Genomic DNA, 18,554 nt, shown 5'->3' on the forward strand with positions numbered 1-18,554 from the left:
CGCAGCACTGACTTAAAGGAAGACTCTTGCTTTCATATACTACAAACATGTGAAAACATCCGCACGTGCTAAATGTCCAAAACTGAAATTCCTCATAGAGTATAAAAACGATTCTATTCTCAAAGAGCTAAACAATTTTAAATTTCTAATTCCTCTTGGCCTATTCACTCACACGCCAACCACCTATCTATATTTCACATTTGTTAAAAGACTTCAGAATTAAACATAACCCCAAGTTTAAGTCCAACTTGATTAAGACATAAAAAATATAACTGCTTTCAGCTCATCGAATGTTTTCAATCTTTGTTTCAGTTCTAAATTTTTTATTTTCCCTGGGGATTATTATCCTTTGTTTTGCTTTTGTTTTGCTTGACATCATTTTTAAAAGACATCAGTTAATGAGTAAACACAGAATAAAATATCCATGTAACAGGGCCCTGTTATCCTGTTAGGCAGTTACCCTATAGCGTAGCAACAGTGCTGATGCTAGACTGTGGCAGGCAGAGGATGCTATCCTGACACACTTCACCTTAGTGCAGGAAATTTGGTGAATGAAAGGCGATTTCGAGGTGCCAGTCTGGGCGACACTTCCCAGTTGGAGAGTCAACAAAAGGGAGAGGGCAATTCCGAGAAAAGGGAAATGCTTGTGCAGAGGTAAGTCAGTGCACAGGTGAGTCAGTGCACAGGTGACATAAGATACTGGAGAGGGAAGAGCCAGCGCCCTGTTCCCGCAGGAAAGCAGCTCTGCAGGATTGGAGGGGCGGGGACGCGCGGTCAGAACTGGGAGCTGAGGTCAGGGAAGGCGCCCACGGTCTTCAGGGCCTGGTCAGTCATCCAAGGTCGGTAGGGCGCCTGCACGTGCGCGATGAAGAGCCAGTTACACCGGGAAAGGACACCCTCTGTTCATCTGTCCCTCGCGCGCGTGCACCCCGCCCCCACTCCATGCACCCGGCAGAAGCCGCAGAGGAGGAAGTCAAATCAGGGTCGGGGCCGCCAGTCACCCACAGAACGCACGCGGGGCTACCTTGGGGCCGAGAGCCCAGGTCCTCATTCGGTGCGCCGCGCCCCTGGGGTCTCGGGGCCGAGCGTTTCCCCAGCGCTTGCTGTTTACCGCGCAGATCTCGCGGAGAAGAGGCGAGGCCGGAAGGGCGCCCTCGCCCCAGGGTTCCTGCCCCGCGGGGTTTCGTTTTCACGCAGCGCTTTGCTTTCATTTTCCTGCCGCGCTTCGCTTTCCTTTTCCCGCCGTCACCTCGCTTCCCCCACCCCCCGGGTTTCGTTTCCGAGGCGCGGCCGAGGGCGGGGTCGACCGCCCGGCGCGCCCATGGCCTTCGCCCGCCGGTTCCTGCGCGGACGACTCTCGGGGCCGCGGGTCGGGCGGCGCGGGGTCTGCGCTGGGGCCATGGCTTCGCCTCTCCGCTTCGTCCTGGAGCTCCCCGACTGCAGCCTGGCGCACTTCGCCCTGCGCGCCGACGCCCCCGGCCACGAGGACGCCCCCGACCCCCGCCTGGCGGCGCTGCTGGGGCCCCCGGAGCGCAGCTACTCGCTGTGCGTGCCCGTGACCCCCGGCGCCGGCTGCGGGGCGCGGGTCCGGGCGGCGCGGCTGCACCACCGCCTGCTCCACCAGCTGCGCCGCGGCCCCTTCCAGCGGTGCCAACTGCTCAGGCTCCTCTGCTACTGCCCGGGCGGCCAGGCCGGTGGCGCGCAGCACGGCTTCTTGCTGCGGGACCCCCAGGATGACCCCGATACCCGGCGCGCGCTGCTGGAGCTTCTGGGCGCCTGCCAGGAGGCCCCGCGCCCGCACCTGGGAGAGTTTGAGGCCGACCCGCCCGGTCAGCTGTGGCAGCGCCTCTGGGAGATGCAGGACGGCCGGCGCCTGCAGGTGGGCTGCGCACGCGTCGTGCCCACTCCGGAGCCCCCGCTGCACCCGGTGGTGCCAGACCTGGCCAGTTCCGTTGTCTTCCCGGACAGGGAAGTCGCCCGGGCCGTGTTGGAGGAGGTAAGAGTTCTGTCCCATTCCAGCGCCCAGCGTGGCCTCGGAACCCTTCAGACCAGAGAACTGGACCAAGAGGCTGACCTGTAAAGTCGGTTCTTGCCTGGGTGGTTTGTTTATTTCTGTTCATAAATCAGGTGGGGAAGGTGGACTCTGTGCCAGGCAGCTCTTTCAAGATTCTTGTTTACAAGTCTTGGAACCTGATGCGGGACAGAGTCCAAAGCCAAGCTGTGCGATGCTTTCTGTAAAAGCATCGACAGCACTAAGGAGGGGTAAAGGGTCTGCCCGGAGGGAGCGAAGATAATGTCAGCTGGGAAGTAACTTATTTGCTTTTGATCACCATTCAAGGATGTTGGAGTGAAAAAGAAAATGCATGAGTTTAGGAGGTTTAAGAAACTTAGACTTAAACAGTGTTTACCTACCGACTGGGTGAACCTGTGCAGGGTACTCAGCTGCTCCGTTTTCCTCTGTGGGGTGTTGTCCTGATGATTAAGAAAACATGTGACTCATTTCTGATTGCCGGCTAGGCAGATGTCGTCCTGTGACAAGGATGACCCCTGTGGATGCCCCATGGATCTTGGGAATATTTTTCAACCTTATGGCACAGTGTTGTAGAGCTGTTAAGAGTGCAAGATCAGCCATTTGTATTTAAATGCAAACTCTGGCATTTATTAAATGTGTCACTTCGAAAGAGTTTCTTAACTCTCTGCCTCAGTTTCCTTAATTCTACAGTGGGTATAATAATAGTCCCCTCTCCCCCTCCACAGAGTGATCACAGGGATTGACTGAATACTTGTAAAGCACTTAGAAGATTGCCTTGCTCAGAGCAAGCACATAAGTGTCTGGGCCTCGCTGTGAGATGCTGTGAGTGTGCAGTGAGATAATGCACGTTGAGGAACTGGGAATTCCCAGGGGGCCGCTGCTCCGCTGGCTTCACGATTGCTGTGCTTGGCTCTTTTTCTCAGCCCTCTGAGAAGCTAGGAGAGGACATGCTGCCGATGCAGCCCACTGTGTAGCTGATTACCCATTCTCATGACACAATGTTCCCAGTGGGCCTGTAGTTCCATGGTTGCTGTGTCACAGGACACTGTGATGTGCCTTGCCTGGCCTGTCTCAAAGCTGCTCAGTGAGGGCTGCAGGCTACCAAGCAATCCAGACAAGGACAGCTTTTTCGAGCCTCAGCTATTCAATATAAAATAAAACACTGCAGCCCATCTTAGCTTCAAACTACGCTGAATTCCCATGGCCTGGCACAGTGCTCAGTATAACTTAGACCTTATTAGCATTCGGCAATCTCGTCCTCAGCAATTTAGGTGTGATTTCTGCAACACCCCTGGCTTCATTGCTGATGGATAGGCGTTGTTTTACAGTGTACCTCCTTTATTCCTGAAGCCCGGGCGGTGCTTGACCTGGTTGACCAGTGCCCGAAACAGGTCCAGAAAGGAAAGTTCCAGGTTGTTGCCATCGAAGGACTGGATGCCACTGGTAAGATAATATTACCTTTTGGTTATAGGCAATGACATTAACTGATTAGCTGCAGAAACAGAAATAGTTCCTGTGAAGTCAAACTTTATATGGCGCCTTATATGTGCCCCTACCGTGTGGCAGGCCCTGCAGAGATGAATAAGACCTTCAGTGTGAAGCAGTGTGAGGTGTGGATGCAGAGCATCCATGTTCTGGCAGAACACAAGAAGGGCACTGAATCTGGCCTCTGGGGGGTTTGTGGTGTGGAGTGCATAGTCAGGGGTGATACCTGGATTGTGTTTTAAGTACAGATAGGAGTTGTCAGGTGTTGAAAGCAGGAAAGGTCCTCTAGACAGAAGAAACAGCATGGGCAAAGGTGCAAGGGCTTGAACCAGGGTGGCATGTCCAGGAACCGCAGGAAATTCAGAGATTCTTTTGGAGCAAAATATGGAAGAACTAGGAAAAGGAAGGGAAAAAAGTCTTCTGAGCTGTCAAACTGAGCTCATAATAGAATGGATGTGCTCACATTAGACCAAAACACAAAAGGGGCAGCAGCGCTGCTCCTGTGGCAGAGGAGACACCAAGGAGAGGGCTGGTCTTGGAGAACTCTAGCATCTGGTGGTTCAGCACAGGAGTTTCTCTTCCTGTGTAAACTTGAGGGGTACAGACTTTTACTTTTAATAAATAAAAGACAACTTTCACATAGAGGCTCTTGTGTACCCCACTGAGCAGACGCAGCACAGGTGATAGCCCACCTTGGCCATCCTGGCTCCATTTGAATGACCGGGCCATGTCTTGGACTTCAGGGGACCAGCTGTCATCACTCAAGTGTACTGGCTGTGCCCACAACCAGTCATAGTTTCTTTCAGCCACAGAGGGAATTGGAACACCATCGGTCCTTCAGCTGATATGTTTTGCTGATCATTTATTTTGTGCCGACAGCGAATTTACATTTGGTGGCATTACAGGAGATATAAAAATTCAACCTCAGCACAGCATCCACACATACAGATGTCACAGGGAGACAGCATAGAGTGGCAGAAAGAACCCAGGCTAGTGGTTCTGTTTGCCCTGCATTTGCATCCCGCACCCAGGCCTGCCAGGAGGGTGAGTCCGGGTACATTTGTTCACTTCTCCAGTGCTCAGTTTCTTCATCTGTAAGATGATTAAATAATAACTGGTTTGCAGGGTCACTGGGAGAATTAGGAGGATAACGTGCTGAGTACTTGGATCCTAGTAGATGCTGAAATGGTAGCTACTGTTAGGGCCTATCCTGACAATCCAAGAAAAAAAAGAAAATAGACAGTTGGCAATAAAGTGGTAAGTGTGTGATAGAGAAACATATAAACAAAGTGAAACAGCAGGAGCTCAGAGAAGCTAGTGCACAGTGTGCTGGAGTAGGTCATCTTCTCGTCACCACCTGTCCTGAGCTGCAGGCAGCAACTGAGAATTGTGAGATGGGCTCTGACAAGGGGCTAATCTCTCACCCAAGGCTGTGCAAGGGGGTCTCAAAGTCAGAGAGGCCTAAGCCGTGCCGTTGGGGAGGAAGCTAAGCCTAAAGCAGACACGGAAGCTCTAAAGGCCGAGCCCAAAGGGGCAAGCGCAGGAGTGAGTGGTAGAACCAAGGCTGGAAATTAGAAAGGGATTACACAGAAGTGGAAGCAGGATATGAAGAAGGTAGAAAGAGAGGAGGGGTGGGAAGAGTCGCCGTGGGTGCCAGGCTTGGGTTTGTCAACCACAGACAGAGTAAGAGGAGAGAGTGTCCTCAGATTGGAGAACATGGCAAGAGGGTGAGCAGTAGCTGGGCTGCCAGGATAAAAGTCATACATAAAAGGGCCTCTTGTATCTGGACTCCCAACACTGGATTTGCTCCCTAACCAAAATTGCTTCCTCCAGATTTCTTAACAGCACACAGAGGAATCCTAACTCGCTGTGGGTCTATATCATTTTATAAAGAATCCTGTTATTTAGTCTCCTCCTTTGATCTGCAGGTGGAGAGAATGTCTTTGCTCTTTCTAAGTCAATATTAACTTCTGGGCTGTGGTTAAGATGTGTCTTCTTTGTGTGTGACCTGCAGGTAAAACCACAGTGACCCAGTCAGTGGCAGACTCGCTTAAGGCTGTCCTCTTAAAGTCACCACCCTCTTGCATTGGCCAGTGGAGGAAAATCTTTGATGATGAACCAGCTATCATTAGAAGAGCTTTTTACTCTTTGGGCAATTACATTGTGGCCTCCGAAATAGCTAAAGAATCTGCCAAGTCTCCTGTGATTGTAGACAGGTAGGTATAAGATGCCTTGAATTAGGGATTTTCTCCCTAATTTATAAGTTTGTGTGTGTGTGTACATGTATATGCCATGACAAAATTGTGGTTAAGTCAAACTGTATTATGATAATAATAGAAATGCTGCTTATGAATTGTTAATTACCTATCCCAGTGCCTGGCATTTGCTAGAGAATTACGTATATAATACTAGTATCTGGAATGATAATTTCGGTAGGTGAATATTAAATGTTTTTCCCAGTTTACTGACAAGAAATATAGATCTCAAAAAGGTAAGCTGGAAATAGCATATTGGGGACATTAATGAGTAGCTGGAAATAGCATATTGGGGACATTAATGAGTAGCTGGAAATAGCATATTGGGGACATTAATGAGTCTATACTTTCAGTTATTTGTTCATTGGTTTACCCAACAAATACTTATTGGACACCTCCTGTGTGTCAAAAACTAGTCTCAGTTTAGAGGATTCAATGATAAATGAGTGTATTAATCCATTTTCATGTTGCTCATAAAGACATACCCAAGATTGGAAAATTTACAAAAGAAAGAGGTTTAATGGACTTACAGTCCAGTGGAATGGTGAGTCCATTAAACCTCTTTCTTTTGTAAATTGGGGAGGCCTCAGGATCATGGTGGAAGGTAAAAGGCACATCTCACATGGCAGCAGACAAGAGTAGAGAGCATGTGCGGAGACACTCCCCTTTTTAAAACCATCAGATCTCATGAGACCTCTTCACAACCGTGAAAGCAGCATTGGAGAGACCTGCCTCCTTGATTTAATTGCTTCCCACCAGGTCCCTCCCACAACACACGGGAATTCAAGATGAGATTCGGGTGAGAACAGAGCTACATCATATCAATGAGATAGGCAATTCCCTGCTTTCATGGAGCAAACTTAACATTGTAGGAGAAGGCAATTATCAAGTGAACAAATACATAAGATAATACATAAGATGAGGTAAGATAATACCAAAGCATGATAAATGCAGGGAAGGGGGAAAATCAAAGTAATGTGCTAGAGAATGGCTAACCCCTGACTAGATAAAGTTTAGGAAGGCCTGTCTGAGACAATATCATTAGTCAGAGTCCTAATCTAAAAAAAAAAAATGTGAAAATTCCAGGTAACAGAAAGCAGTGTGGAGAGAGGAATCTGCAAGAATGAAACTAAGACTGAAATAAGCTAATGTATTTGATGACTAGAAAATGTTCTATGTTCTGGAAACATGGTAGATGAGGAGGTGATTTGTGGATGAATGGGAAGAGGAAGGGTCTATAAGGCTTGTAGGCCATGGCATAGAGTGGACTTTATTCTGAGTGCACTGGCAAGCCATTGGAATGTTTCTGATGAAGGAGAGACATAAACTGATTTATACCTTAAAAATTCACCTGTAAGAAACAGCTTTAGGTCAGGTGCAGTGGTTCACACCTGTAACCCCAGTACTTTGGAAGGCTAAGGTGGGAAGAATGCTTGAGCCCAAGAGTTCAAGACCAGCCTTGGTAACCTAGCGAACCCTCATCTCTACAAAAAATAATGAAAAGTAGCTGGGCATGGTGGCTCCCACTTGTAGTCCCAACTACTTAGTAGACTCAGGAGAGAGAATCCCTTGAGCCCAGGAGGTTGAGGCTGCAGTGACAGAGCAAGGGAGGGCCTTGTCTCAAAAAAAAAAATCCCCAAAACAATAAAATGAAAAGCACAAAAAAAAAGAAAAAATAAATAAACAGCTTTAAAAATGCTGTAAGAAAGGAGAAAGGACATGACAAGCAGGTCATCTGAACTTACATCATGAGGACTCAGGAATAAGCAAAGTACAGTCACCATGAGATTCCACTTCATTCCCATCTGGTTGGTGAAAACTATTGTAACTAAAAGTTTCCTCAGATGATATGGATCAATAGAAACTCTCATATGATGCTGGTCAGAGCATATCATGTGATACTGGCACAGTCACTTGGAGAGCAGTTTGAGATGTAGCAAAGTGGAAGATTGCTCCTGCCTGCTGCAGGAAACTCACAAAAGTTATTTTCAGCTTTCTTTATACCATTGCAGAATTTGAAAAACCTAAAGCTCAGCCACAGAAGAGAGCATAAATAAATACCAGCATGTTTACAAAGCGGAGAACCGTACAGCAGTGTAAGCACGCTGTGGAATGCATGAGGGCACACGCACTACAAACCATAATGTTGAATGAAAATGTCAAGTTGCCGAAAGACGTTCAGTAGAATCCACCGGCAGTTATCCATACTGCAGAGTAGAGAGGTGAAAGGATGCTCAACAGTAGATTTGAGAAAGTTGTTCTCTGAGAAGTGGAGATAAGGTGGTTGATAAGGTGTTCAGAAGGGCTTTGATTGCAATTGGATTATTTCTTAACATTTCTTGAGTATTCATTTTATTCTCTCTGAAGGTTTACTTATTTTTGTAAAGATAAGCAATTGCATTGAAGTATGGCATATTTGGAAAAGAACATTAATGATAAATGTAAATCTCGAGGAATTTCAAGCAGTGAACAGAGTCAAGTCACCTGTACTCAGATCAAGAATGAGAGTCTGCCACAGCTCCTACACCCCTGTTCTGCCCCCACCTAGTCACTGCCCATTTCCTCCCTAGGGGTAGCAACTGTTCCAACTGCCATAGCCATATGTTAGTTCTGTCTGTTCTTAAACTCTCTACAAATGCAACTATTTGTTAGGTATTGAGTTCTGTTTGCACCTGACTTCTTTCATGCTGTTGAAAAAAACACGTGCTTTGAAAGAAGAGACCTTCCAAACAGGCTTCGTGTAAGCAACATGGCTGTTTATTCACCTGGGTGCAGGTGGGCTAAGGCCAAAAAGGGCATTAGCAAAGGGCAGTGGGATAGGAGTTGGTTTTATAGGTTTGGGTAGTTTTTTGTGGGGCTGGGGTGTTGCAGAGTAAGGTCAGTTACAGTGGTGGGGGATGGGGGGCAAGGAGTATACATGGCCACAAGTTCAGTTACAATGGCAGGGTTGGATAGAGATATTTACGTTATCGTAAGAACAGTTAAGATGGCAGGGTTGGGTGAGGGGCTTGTCCAGGGAAGAAGTCAGGGACAATGGCGAATGCAGGCAGTGGGTGGGAGACATCAGCTGAGGCAAGCAGGACTTCAGACTTTCACGCTCCAAGCTTGCGCATGGAGGCCTGGCACATACCACATGTGTTTTTAAGATTTGCCTCTGTTGTTGTGAACTAGCTTTTATCCAGTTTTGGTGCACATGTGGATGCAATTCTGTTGCATTGATACCCAGGAGCAGAACTGCAGGGGCATGGGTCTTGTGGCTGCTCAGGTTTGGTAGGTATTGCAAAAGTATTCTAAAGAGGTTGAAAGAATGTTGAGTCTCCTCCCCTCCCCACAGCAGTGTTTGCCAGTTCCCTGTGACTAACAGCCCTGCTGACATTTGGTATTATCAGGCTTGAATTTTGACTCCTCTAGCTTTTCCACTTGTTCCTGATGGGTAAGTTTGTCACTTAAAAGCTGATTTGTCATATCTGTACACAGAACTACTAGTCCTTTCTTGAAACAATATCTTTCTCTGTACGCTTTTCTGTATGTCTGAAGTATTCCATCAGGAGACCACCCTGAGTATATGTGGAGAATAAAGTGTGTGGTGGGGGAGGGGCAAGAAAGGAAACAGAATCAGCTTGAAGGCTGTTGTTGCAGTCTAGACTGCGATGGCCCCTGAGTAGTTGTAACCCTGGGATGGCAATGGGGATAACACAATAATGATTGCTTTCTTTTTCTTTTCTTTCCTTTTTTTTTTTTTTTTTTTTTTTTGAGACGGAGTTTTGTTCTTGTTGCCCAGGCTAGAGTGCAATGGTACAATCTCGGCTCACAGCAACCTCTGCCTCTGGGGTTCAAGCAATTCTCCTGCCTCGCCCTCCCTAGTAGCTGGGATTACAGGCATGTGCCACCACACTCAGCTCCACACCGAGCTAATTTTGTATTTTTAGTAGAGATGGGGTTTCTCCATGTCAGTCAGGCTGGTCTCGAATTCCCAACCTCAGGTGATCAGCCTGCCTCAGTCTCCCAAAATGTTGAGATTATAAAAGTGAGCCACCACACCCAGCCCACAATAATCATTTCAAAGTTGGCAAGTTATGTGGAATCTTGGGAGGACCTGAAGAGGATAAGAAATCTTGTTCGTTTATGGGAAGGCTTTGCCTGGAAAATGTTTTTGTCCTGTTGTTGACATGCCTGATGTTATCATATGTGATATCTGTATTAGTTCATCCTTACGCTGCTATAAAGACATCCTGAGACTGGATAATCTATCAAGAAAAGAGGTTTAGTTGACTGACACTTCTGCATGGCTAGATGGGAGGCATGGCGGGGGAGGCATCAGAAAACTTACAATCATGGCGGAAGGTGAAGGGGAAGAATGGCAGCAGGAGAGAGAGAGAGAGAGAGAGAGAGAGAGAGAAGCAGGAAGTGCTACACACTTTTAAATACCCAGATTTTGTGACAACTCACCATCACGAGAACAGCAACGGGGGAGTCTGCCCCCACGATCCAGTCAACTCCTACCAGGCCTCATCTCCAACCGTGGGAATTAATAGGTTAGTGCTAAAGTCATTGCGGTTTTTGATACTACTATTAATGGCAAAAACTGCAATGACTTTTGCACCAACCTGATACTATTTGAGGTGAGATTTCAGTGGGGACAAAGAACCAAACCATATTGATATGTTTTTTGATACAGCCTCCTTTATTTCAAAGAGAAAGACTAAGGTTTTCCTGGTAGGGTATGACTTTCTGAGGGACATTATTTCCTAGGACGCCTGTGGATCCTGAGGCAGTGCTGGCCTCCGTGTGCAGGCAGGGATTTCTGGCTCTGTGTCCAGTTTTCTGATCTGTTCAGTGGGGATACTCATGCCCCCTTCCCTGCCTACTGTTAAGACTTATGATGAAGATCCAGTGAATTGATGTGTGTGGAAGTGCCCTGACAACAGGAAATCGGTATTAAAATATAAAGCATTATTACAGCAGCTGTGTATAATGTGTTGGCAAATTGCTTTTGATTTGAACTAATGTGGCTTCCCTGATGGCAGGAATGGAGAATGCTAAATAGTGGGAAGCATCTGAAATTGTTAGCCTAAAGGTGTGATTATTTAAAACAAGCAGCCCTGTTGTCAGTGGGAGAGCTCTATAGAAAACAGGTCCCTAATTCTTTCCCTTGATTTGTCTTCTTGTGAATGGTCTGCAATTTAGTTCTTTAAAGAAATCCTGAATCACCTTGTCAGGTGAAAAGAAAAGAGCAGTTATTTGTTGTATTTGGTGGGTTTTGTTCAGGTTTAAAGATTTTAGTGAAATCCATTTTAGACAACACCATCATCTGGCTGAAAAATAGGAGAGACGGTAATTTTTGATGGGAACTGTGGTTAAGGTTGGAGACTTGATTATCCCTATTACCTTTGGAAATCTATTCTTGCTGGTGGTTTTTTCTACAATAAAGAAGACTTTGAAAATTCAGATGATATCAGATTCTGCATTCATAGGTAGGTATTTAATTCAGTGAATCTGGAGCATGTGCAGATCATGACGTAAATTATAGTTTAAGTGCCAGAAAAGGAAAACTGAGACCCGTACTGGCTTTTTTGAGTATGGGGGACAAACTCCATCTGCTAGAGAAGCTGAAAGTACTAGTTTGTGAGTAACAGGAAGTGAGTAAGTAACACATAGGAAGGTGTCCAGGCAGAATTCATGGGAACTGGCAATGGCCTGAAGCTCTCAGAGCACACTTTTGGAGGTGAACAAGGGCTTTGGAAGATGGATGGCGTTGGGATTATCAAGTCCCAAGTGAATTTTTTACTTTTGCCCTTGTCACTGCTGTCCTGTGTTCTGTTATAATTTGCAATGATGTGGCTTTAGTTATAACCAGTGTCTGATAAGAATTGGATATTTATCTCATAATAACAGTTCTTTTGTAAGCACTTATCTATATTTGCAACAATCATGGAAGGAAAACAAAGCTTGTGTCATCTCTGTTTTCCAGATAGGGAAATTGAGACTGTATCAGCTTAGATGATGTTTAGCTACATCTGCAAACAAGTAGGGGGGCAGAGGCAGAAGGAGGCAGAGCCCAGGTGACACAGGGAATATATTATGCAGATACCACTGTGTACTTTTCACTGTGGAGAGGAGTTCAATTCTAAAATGATCAAAGTTTTAGGACTTTAAATAATTGAAGATGGTAATTTGAAAATACAGATGAGGAGGGGCCCCTGGGCACCTCTACGTTGGAATGTTTATATCATAAATATTTGTTGTGGGTGATGGTTCTTTTACATTGATCTGAATTGTCCATTTAGTCACTTAAAACTGGAAGACGGCATGAACAGGGCAAGAGTCTAATAAGCTATGCCAATACAGGAAATCATTTAAATTCATTTATTCATTTATACACCCAACGAACATTCACTGCATATCTATTGTGTGCCAGACATGCATTACTAAAACAGATTTCCCACTCAAGAAATTACCGAATGGAGGAGACAAGAGATAGACTTGTAACTAGCAGCTCTAATTTACACTGAGGAGTTTTTCAGTAGAGTCGGGTATAAAGGTTTTGAGAGCACAGAGGAGAGAACAATCAGTTCTGCTTGGGGGCTTCCTAGGAGTCTGAAGGGAGAGGAGAATTTTGTTGGCTGACAGCGGTCACTCTCACCAGAGGAAAAGGTATGCAGGTTCAGACTACGAGGGATGTTCTGGGTCTTATCTGGAGGCCTAGCATTTCCTGTAGGTTGTAAGAAGCCACTAGGCATTTTTAAATGGAGGCTGATTTGAGTTTTGTTTATGGTAATGATTTTGTTTTCCTCCCCGAAAAGCATTTTTTATAACAGCCAGCAGAAAGAGTGACTGACGTGTATAGGCTTGGGGGGACGTTCACAGAGCTGTGCGGGGCGCATTTGTCTCCGTGTCTCCTACTGAGGCACCATCAGCAGACTGGATAGTGGGGAGAAACAAAGACTTTGTCAGTTCCCAGAATGAGAATTTCATTGGCAAGTTTAACGTGAAAACAGTATAGGAACTGACATGGCCTTTCCAGGTTTTTAGTCTGCCAAGACACAGCCCTTAAATACAAATGAACTGCCAAACAGGTTCATCGTCCTCTGTCACCCTCTGTTCTTTCTTAGAGGAAAGCATACAGCAGGACCAAAAAGCTGCACTGGAGGAGGCCACACTAAATGGTAGTTTGAGATGGGTCAGTGGAGCTGTGTGAAGATCACACTGCATTGTTACTGTTGTTGATTTTATTTTTTAAACAATATTGTATAACCTTTTTTAGTTTATGCAACCTAATTTTATTTAACTTATACAATACTGGGAAAACTTCTGTAGAGCCAACCCTGGTTTTATCATTCGCAGCTGCTGATTTTCAGTTGATATTTTGACTTCTGCAGACAGAGAACTCACTACTCCTTTCCTTCTGAGGTACTGGCACAGCACGGCCACCTATGCCATAGCCACTGAGGTGAGTGGAGGTCTGCAGCACTTGCCCCCAGCCCATCACCCTGTATACCAGTGGCCAGAGGACCTGCTGAAACCTGACCTCGTCCTGCTGCTCACCGTGAGTCCTGAGGAGAGGCTGCAGAGGCTGCAGGGCCGGGGCATGGAGAAGACCAGAGAAGAAGCAGAACTCGAGGCCAACAGTGTGTTTCGTCAAAAGTAGGTGTCCCGATGCAATGCAGGCAGCAGGCGTTCCTGAAGGGAGAGGAGACACTGGCACTGGCTTTAGGATTGGGAGGAAGTGATATTGTTTCCAGTTTTCAAATGCAAAAGGCAACTTCCTCTAAGTGACTTTAGCCCCTTTCAGTGGGCTTGTCACCACAGGGCTGCAGCATTGTTACCTTTTTTTTTTTTGAGACAGAGTTTCACTCTTGTTACCCAGGCTGGAGTGCAATGGCACGATTTCAGCTCACCGCAACCTCCGCCTCCTGGGTTCAAGCAATTCTCCTGCCTCAGCCTCCCAAGTAGCTGGACTACAGGCACGTGCCACCATGCCCAGCTAATTTTTGTATTTTTAGTAGAGATGGGGTTTCACCATGTTGACTAAGATGGTCTCGATCTCTTGACCTCGTGATCCACCCGCCTCGGCCTCCCAAAGTGCTGGGATTACAGGCGTGAGCCTCCATGCCCGGCCTAGCATTGGTATCTTAAAGCAAAGGTCATCAGACTGGGGATCAGACCCTGCTGCTGGTCCCGGCTGTGCTAGGAGCAGCTGCACCTGGAGAAGACAGTAAGCGGCTCTGTGCCTCAGGTTCCCCAGTCTTAATACAATCACACAGAGCACTAGATAACGAGCTCATAGTAACATTTACCTATTAGGTGCTTCCCATGTGTCAGGCATTTTACTTATGTGATGTCATCCTTGCAAGAAAACATTAGCCGTGTTTTACAGTTTACAACGTTAAGGCTCAAAGGATTAAGTGATTATTCTAAATGTACATAGCTCTTCAGTAGTAAAGCCGGGATTAAAATCTTTCAGATTCTGCAGCCAGTGTGTTTGGTTTAATTATAAAGTTATAAACATGACGGCAGAACAGAGTCTGGCCAGGCCTCCTGACTTATGACTGAATCAGTTCTACAGCATTGCCTTTAAAAAGTGAAGCAGAAGTATTTTCTCTAACTAAACAATGATAGCACTGTTATCCTGACATAGTAATGTTATAATATACATAATGGTGGCTGCTGTGGGTAAAGATACTACATTATGCCACTTGCTTGTATTAATTCCGTTAAACCTCAGTACATGTTTGCAAGGAAGGTATTGTTTCAGTCTTCATTTTGCAGAAGAGGAAACTGAGGCACAGAGAGGATAAGAGATTTGACCAATTCACTTGGCTAGGAAGTGGTCAACCAGAGTTGTGAGTGTAGCCGATACCTTGGCACCTCTGCTTTAAGCACAGTGCTATAATGATTCCATAAGGAAATAGGCACTAATCACTCTCTATACATATGGAGACCAGCTGGCATGGAAAGGATGTGTAGATTTCTGGCAAAATATGAGAAGAGTCATCAGTGAAAACCATGCACATGTTAAGGGCTCTGGCTTGTATGAAAATTATTCAGGGCACAGACTGGGGGGAAATTTGCCACTAAGCAAATCACCTAAATTCTTTGAGCTTCAGTTGCTCTCTCTGCAAAACAGGGATGTTGGTAGTCTCCCTCGTAAGGTTACTTTGAGAATTAAAAGAGAAAAATCATGTAAAATGCTAATACTTGGCAGAAAACAAATGCTAGCTATTAAACATTATTATTCATTTATTATTTATTAAGCAAAATGCATCAATGTGTTCTGTGAGCACAGCTAGTTACAGTGAGATAAGTGAGATGGGAAGCTTATTTCAAGCTTTTTATACTATGGTAGGAAAATAACATTAATGGAAATAGCTGTGTGTAAAAGTAGACCAACTCTTTGTGTTTCTGCCTGTCCCCAGGGTAGAAATGTCCTACCAGCGGATGGAGAATCCTGGCTGCCACGTGGTTGATGCCAGCCCCTCCAGAGAAAAGGTCCTGCAGATGGTCTTAAGCCTAATACAAAATAGATGTAAGTAACTGTAGCTATTCTGATCAGGTGCCACATCTTACTAGATCAGATGCTGTTTGGAACATCTACATGCACCATTTGTTCTGCAGTGTTCCCAAGTTTCTGTTGTACAAGCATGTTGTGTGGCAAACACTGGAGACCAGGCACCTTAATTTTACTCCAGCCATGGAACCCTCTTCTGACTGATGGACCCGTCATCAGAATGGACCCTCTCATCATGTTCCAGTGAGAGACCACCGATTGCTTTCTGCCTGGCATAGTAAACATTTCCTTGGAACATACATTTCACTCCATCAGCACCAAATCTCTGGGAGACCTGTCTTATTCAGACAGCGCCAGCTGTACAGAAGCAGCAGAGAAGATCTTCCAGGTCAGCGGGGCCCCTGCAGCCTCTCCTTCTCCTACGCCAGCTTGCTGATGAGATCGTGATGTACCCAGCATTGACTTCTTCCAGATCTGGTTGCACTCATCATGATGGGCTCGCTGCATCTCCCTCGGTCCCAAATTCTAGAGCCAAGAGTTCCTGCAGAGGCTGTCTATATGTCCTGGTTGTCCAAGGACACTCCTGCAGAGCCAATTTTGGGTAAGGAACACTTACAAAGAAGGCGTTGATCTTGTGTCTGAGACTCAGAGCCCTTTTGATAGGCTTTTGAGTCATATATAAAGACATTCAAGCCAAGATGCTCCAACTTCAAATATACCAACCTCCTCTGAATTATGTTTTGCTTATTTATATTCCTTTTCCTTTTTTCTAAAGTATGGCTCTGGATGGAATGCACATTTCCATTGAACTGGATGCATTTCACTTAGTCAATCCATTAATTTATTTATATTAATCTATACATAATATGTTTCCTCAGCATAGGAGCTACGATTCACTGATTAAAAGTGGAGCCAAAGCACTAAATACAGTGTTTGTTGTGTATTTTCATTATGCAAACTTAATTTATCTTGCTCAATACATACAGTGGATCTTGGAGTAGGATTTCTTAGGAAATTAACTTGCACTGACTGTCTCATGATTACACAGGAAATCGCCTCGATATCTCTTTAGATAGAAACTAGCTGAGCGAAGGGGAAATCATAGAACTATGTGGCTCTAGGGAGTGGGCTGAACCAGGTGATTACCTAAAATTCCTTCCAGTTCAAAGACAGATAAATCTGTAAATTATTTTATCCTATCTACCATTTCTTAAGAAGACATTACTCCAACATAATTAAATTTAAGGCTTTATCAGGTTTACCCTACAGAATCTTAAATTCTAATAAAGTTTCATGTTAACATGGTAGAATTTTTAAAGCTATAGGTAATGTCTATATAATATCTCTACGTATATAAAAATGTAATTGGTTTCAGTTGAAAGTATTTTAAAGCTGATAAACAGCATTAGGGTTCATTGCAATGTGGTATCTAACTATTATTGGTTGTATTTACTTTAAACATTTTGAACGCTTATACTGGCAGCCTAGAAAAACAAACAATGAATGTATTTTTATGTCCCTTGCATATGAATAAACTTTGCTGTGGTTTACTAATCTATGCTGTCATCCTGGGTACGTATTGATTTGTCTGAAAAGTGCTTTCTCAGTTCCCCTTTTAATATTGTGATATAAAGGAGGGAAGTTTTGGTAAAGAAGATGAAAGTGTGAGCTGGCAGGCTGAGTGGAATTTGTGGTCAACGTGCTTTCAGAGAAAGGGGAGGGTGATTGTTTTCTTTTAAATATCATTTCCTCATTGCAAATATTAAAGACTTTTTGTAATCCATTCTTTGTACACCTGGACTTTTTATACACTGATAAGTATATATGACTTACAAGTATTAGATAAAATAGCACTTCCTACCCTAAAACTGATGGCAACTTATTATTTGCTTGGCTCTGCTCATTGCAAGATGACCTTCATTTTTTGTTCCTGTGACAGACTATTAGTTGCCCCCAAATTTTTTCTTCCTTTCTTCCATGGTAATAGAGTGTTTAGCCTGGCACGTGGGTGTTGAGAATTCCTAGTGCATTTCCAAGGCTCCCTTACAGCTAGAGGTGGACAACTGGCTAGTTTCTTGCCAATAGTATTTGAGCAGAAGGAATATCTGAAATGTCAAGAGGATATTATCCCTTTCCCCTTTAACCCTTCATATCAGCTATATTCAGAGGTGACAGTGAGCCATCTAAGGATCAAAAGATGAGGATGACACTGGAGTAGTTAGTTAGCTTCCCTTAGCAGGAAGGGTCCCTGGAGAGCCCTCAGCCCACTGGTCAGTGCCTCACCCCCACATAATGTAAAAAGCATCCTGGGGAAAAGCCAAGCTGCAGGCACTGAGAAGAGAACTAGCAAAGGGTGTTGTGCCTGGAGACAATGCCCATGGCTGCACAGATAGGACAACCTCTGGCCCTTTGATTCAGATCAAAGCTTGCACAAACCTCTGGCTCACTCAGATGAGGGAAGAAGTTCTGGCATAAAAATGACTTCGTCCTTTGTATAGTCACCGGGCTCCCAGGAAAAGATTCTTTCTCCTTTTGCCCACAAAAGGCTGGGCACAGTAGGCTCCAGTGGGTTCCAGTGGCGCACTTTCCTTTTCTGGTTTTGGACTGATTTTGTCCTCTATGAATCATCAATCACTTCAGCCTCTGATTGGTCCTGGGCCAACGTTCTGGGTCAAACTTTCACTCCAGCTCCTGATAGGTCCCCGGGCCAAGCTAAGCAGTCTCTGTGAATCATCACTTCAGCCCCTGATTGGTCCTAGGCCAAGGTCCCATGCCAGGCTTTCTGATTGGTCCTGGGCCAGGTGCCTGGCTGTGCTGAGTCACCTTCTCCAGGACAGCCTGCAGACTAAGCACATTCCTTCCCCTTTCCAGTTCATAAAACCCCCAGAACTGGCCTCATAGTAGGCACCTCGTTAGAAGACTTTTCTTTTTGAGCTTATTAAACTTTCACTCCAACTTCACCCTGGTGTCTGCATGCCTTAATCTTCTTGGAAGTAGGACAAAGAACTTTCACACAATGGAAGACTGTTACATCTTGGTGCATTGGTAAGACTCCAGCATATTTTGGTGCATTGGCCAGGAAGAAAGGAATTAATCAGAAGGGTAAGAGTTGACCTTCAACTTCAACCCTTTACTTGCATTTCCGAGGCTTCTTGTCTATTTTAATCTAGTTTCTTTTCACCACGGGCCTAGCTGTCACGAGGGATTATAAGGTCCCAGGGCAGCTGAAGGTTTCTGTTTGGGGCTGCCTCTCAGTGTTTTCTGAAGCCCCTTG

The 18,554-nt window shown here is 45.3% G+C and overlaps 2 protein-coding genes across 2 annotated transcripts in view; one reads left to right on the plus strand and one right to left on the minus strand.

Moving 5' to 3' along the window:
* Positions 1-1,252, minus strand: part of RSAD2 (radical S-adenosyl methionine domain containing 2) — a 38,789-nt gene extending 37,537 nt beyond the window's left edge. Inside the window, exon 1 of the mRNA XM_078350019.1 lies at positions 1,025-1,252. Within this exon, the coding sequence (XP_078206145.1) occupies positions 1,025-1,211 (187 nt within the window). The 5' untranslated portion in view covers positions 1,212-1,252. The remainder of the gene's footprint in view (positions 1-1,024) is intronic.
* On the plus strand, positions 1,186-16,836 carry CMPK2 (cytidine/uridine monophosphate kinase 2). The gene is made up of 5 exons (XM_008981183.6): positions 1,186-1,996; positions 3,361-3,475; positions 5,532-5,733; positions 13,183-13,416; positions 15,189-16,836. Exons 1-5 carry the CDS (start codon positions 1,322-1,324, stop codon positions 15,304-15,306), a joined length of 1,344 nt encoding a protein of 447 aa, XP_008979431.5. The 5' UTR covers positions 1,186-1,321; the 3' UTR covers positions 15,307-16,836.
* The last annotated feature ends 1,718 nt before the right edge of the window (positions 16,837-18,554 follow it).

This window comes from Callithrix jacchus, chromosome 14 (genome assembly GCF_049354715.1).
Source record: "Callithrix jacchus isolate 240 chromosome 14, calJac240_pri, whole genome shotgun sequence".
Classification (NCBI taxonomy): Eukaryota; Metazoa; Chordata; class Mammalia; order Primates; family Cebidae; genus Callithrix; species Callithrix jacchus.